The 2,427-nt window shown below is 50.1% G+C and overlaps 1 protein-coding gene across 1 annotated transcript in view; it reads left to right on the forward strand.

Annotated features, from left to right (window-relative positions):
- The window catches only part of RECQL (RecQ helicase-like), a 32,226-nt gene that overhangs the window by 10,455 nt on the left and 19,344 nt on the right, over positions 1–2,427 (forward strand). Inside the window, exon 7 of the mRNA XM_015422386.1 lies at positions 2,230–2,427. Coding sequence (XP_015277872.1) covers positions 2,230–2,427 — 198 coding nt within the window. The remainder of the gene's footprint in view (positions 1–2,229) is intronic.

The raw sequence follows: 2,427 nt of genomic DNA on the forward strand, positions 1-2,427 counted from the left end.
GTGTGAGTTTCCATGCTATCCATGGTGATTAAAAAGAAGAGATTGGATTTATACCCTGCCCTTCACTCGGGGTCTCAGAGTGGCTTACAAACTCCTTTCCCTTCCCCTCCCCACAACAGACACCCTGTGAGGTAGGTGGGGCTGAGAGAACTCTGACAGAAACTGCTCTTTTTCAAGGACAGCTCTTGTCAGAACTATGGCTTGCCCAAGGTCACCCAGCAGGTGCAAGTGGAGGAGTGGGGAATCAAACCTGGTTCTCCCAGATTAGAGTCTGCACTCCTAACCACTACACCAGACTGGCTCTCCACATGCAGAGGCACTATTCCTCTGAATCCCAGAGCCAGGAGGCAACATCAGGGGAAGGCCTCGGTCTCTATGCCCTGTTGTTGACCCTCCACAGGAACTGGCTGGCCACTGCGTGAGACAGGATGCTGGACTAGATGGGCCACTGGTCTCATACAGCAGGGCTCTTCTGATGTTCTTAGTCATTTATTTATTTATTTAATTCATTTATACCCTGCCTTTCTCCCGTAATGGGGACACCAAGTGGCTTCCATCATTCTCCTCTCCTTCGTTTTATTTTCACAACAACCCTGAGAGGTAGGTTAAGGCGGAGAGAGTGTGACTGGCCCGAGGTCACCCAGTGAGCTTCCATGGCAGGAGTGGAGATTCGAACCTGGGTCTTCCAGATTACTAGTCTGACACTCTTCACCACCACACCACACTGGCTGGATGAGAGGCTCAGTAACGAAAAGCAGTGGATAAGAGGGTTGGACTTGGAGGCGAGAGTCTTTACTATCATCATGTTGGGGAACAGCTATGAATGGTTCACCTTGTTTCCCCCCACAAATGCTTGGACATTCATCCTATGCAGTCGCCTGTCCATGATATGCCTGTCGCCCGTCCACCCAGCGGCTCAAAAGCCCGTTAAAGGGCAAGTAGACAAAATGGGTACCTGCTCTTAGAGCGGGGGGGGGGCACCCGTCCTTCGTGGTGGCAGAGCAGCGGAGTAGTGGCGGCGAAGAACATGGCGATGGCGAATTGAGCGAGGCTGGGCTGATGGAGCGCGGAGGCGGGGCGACGCAACAGGCTGGAGCCTATCGGACAGAGGCCGCAGCAGGAGTACACGCTGATGCGCCTTCGCCCAAGCCCGTGGAATCGGAGCAACTAAAGAGAAGACCCGCGCCAGAAGACCTGCGCCAGGAAGTTGCCGCCGGCGGATTGAAATACCTCCCGCAGAAAGATTAAGAACAACAAAGACTTCGTCAGAGGGTGTCTGTTAGGCCAGTCACACACACACACCCTTCATTGTATGTGTAGCCCTAGGCAGGATGTGTTGTATAATTTGTTTATTTATTTTATTTATTTATTTAGGTATTTTTACCCCGCCCTCCCCACAAGCGGGCTCAGGGCGGCTTACAGAGGGCATCAGCCCATACATAAAATCCATAAAACAATAAAAACATAGCAGCAATTATATATAACAATAAATAAATAAGTGCTTCATAGCAAGATGGTCTTTGGTGATGGCGGCATCTCTGGTCTTCAAGGCTATTGTAAGCCACTTTGAGACTCCTTAAGGTAGAGAAAATTGGGGTATAAAAACCTACTCTTCTTCTCTTCTTCTTCCTCCCCATGAAGCCTGCTGGGTGACCTTGGGCCAGTCACAGTTCTCTCAGAACCCTGTCAGCCCCACCTATTCCACAAGGTGCCTGTTATGGGGAGAAGAAGGGAAAGCGATTGTGAGCCGCTTTGAGATGCCTTAGGGTAGAGGAAAGTGGGTTATAAAAACCTGCTCTTCTCTTCTTCTTCCACGTGAAGCCTGCTAGGTGACCCAGGGCAATCACAGTTCTCTCAGCACTCTTTCAGCCCCACCTACCTCACAGGGTGCCTGTTGTGTGGGGAAGAAGGGAAGGCGATTGTAAGCCACTTTGAGACATGTTAAGCTAAAGAAAAGTGGGGTATAAAGACCAACTCTTTTTCTACTCTTCTTTCTCAGTGGATGCAGGTAGCAAGCTATGCCAAAATGTGGAGATAGTTTCTATAAATGTTTGGGAGCCACGTTATCGCTACATTTTTTTGCCTTTAGCAGAGGCCGTCTGCCTGGGAGATGTGATTGCGGACGTGACCCGTAATTAGTACAGGATTAAGTGATTTCGTAATCAGCTGCAGATCCAAGCATCTCCTTGTTCTTCTCACTGTGGTTTTTTTCCTTCTTCCTCTGGACAGGAGCACGTGAAGTGGGTCCACGCTGAAATGTTGGCTGGCAATTCCCAGCTCAAACTGGTTTACGTGACTCCAGAGAAGATTGCCAAAAGCAAGATGTTTATGTCCAAGTTGGAGAAAGCTTACCAAGCGGGAAGGCTCACGCGCATTGCGGTGGATGAGGTCCATTGCTGTAGCCAGTGGGGACACGACTTCAGGCCT

Source organism: Gekko japonicus, unplaced genomic scaffold, assembly GCF_001447785.1.
Source record: "Gekko japonicus isolate JY-2015 unplaced genomic scaffold, Gekko_japonicus_V1.1 scaffold995, whole genome shotgun sequence".
In the NCBI taxonomy this organism is placed as follows: Eukaryota; Metazoa; Chordata; class Lepidosauria; order Squamata; family Gekkonidae; genus Gekko; species Gekko japonicus.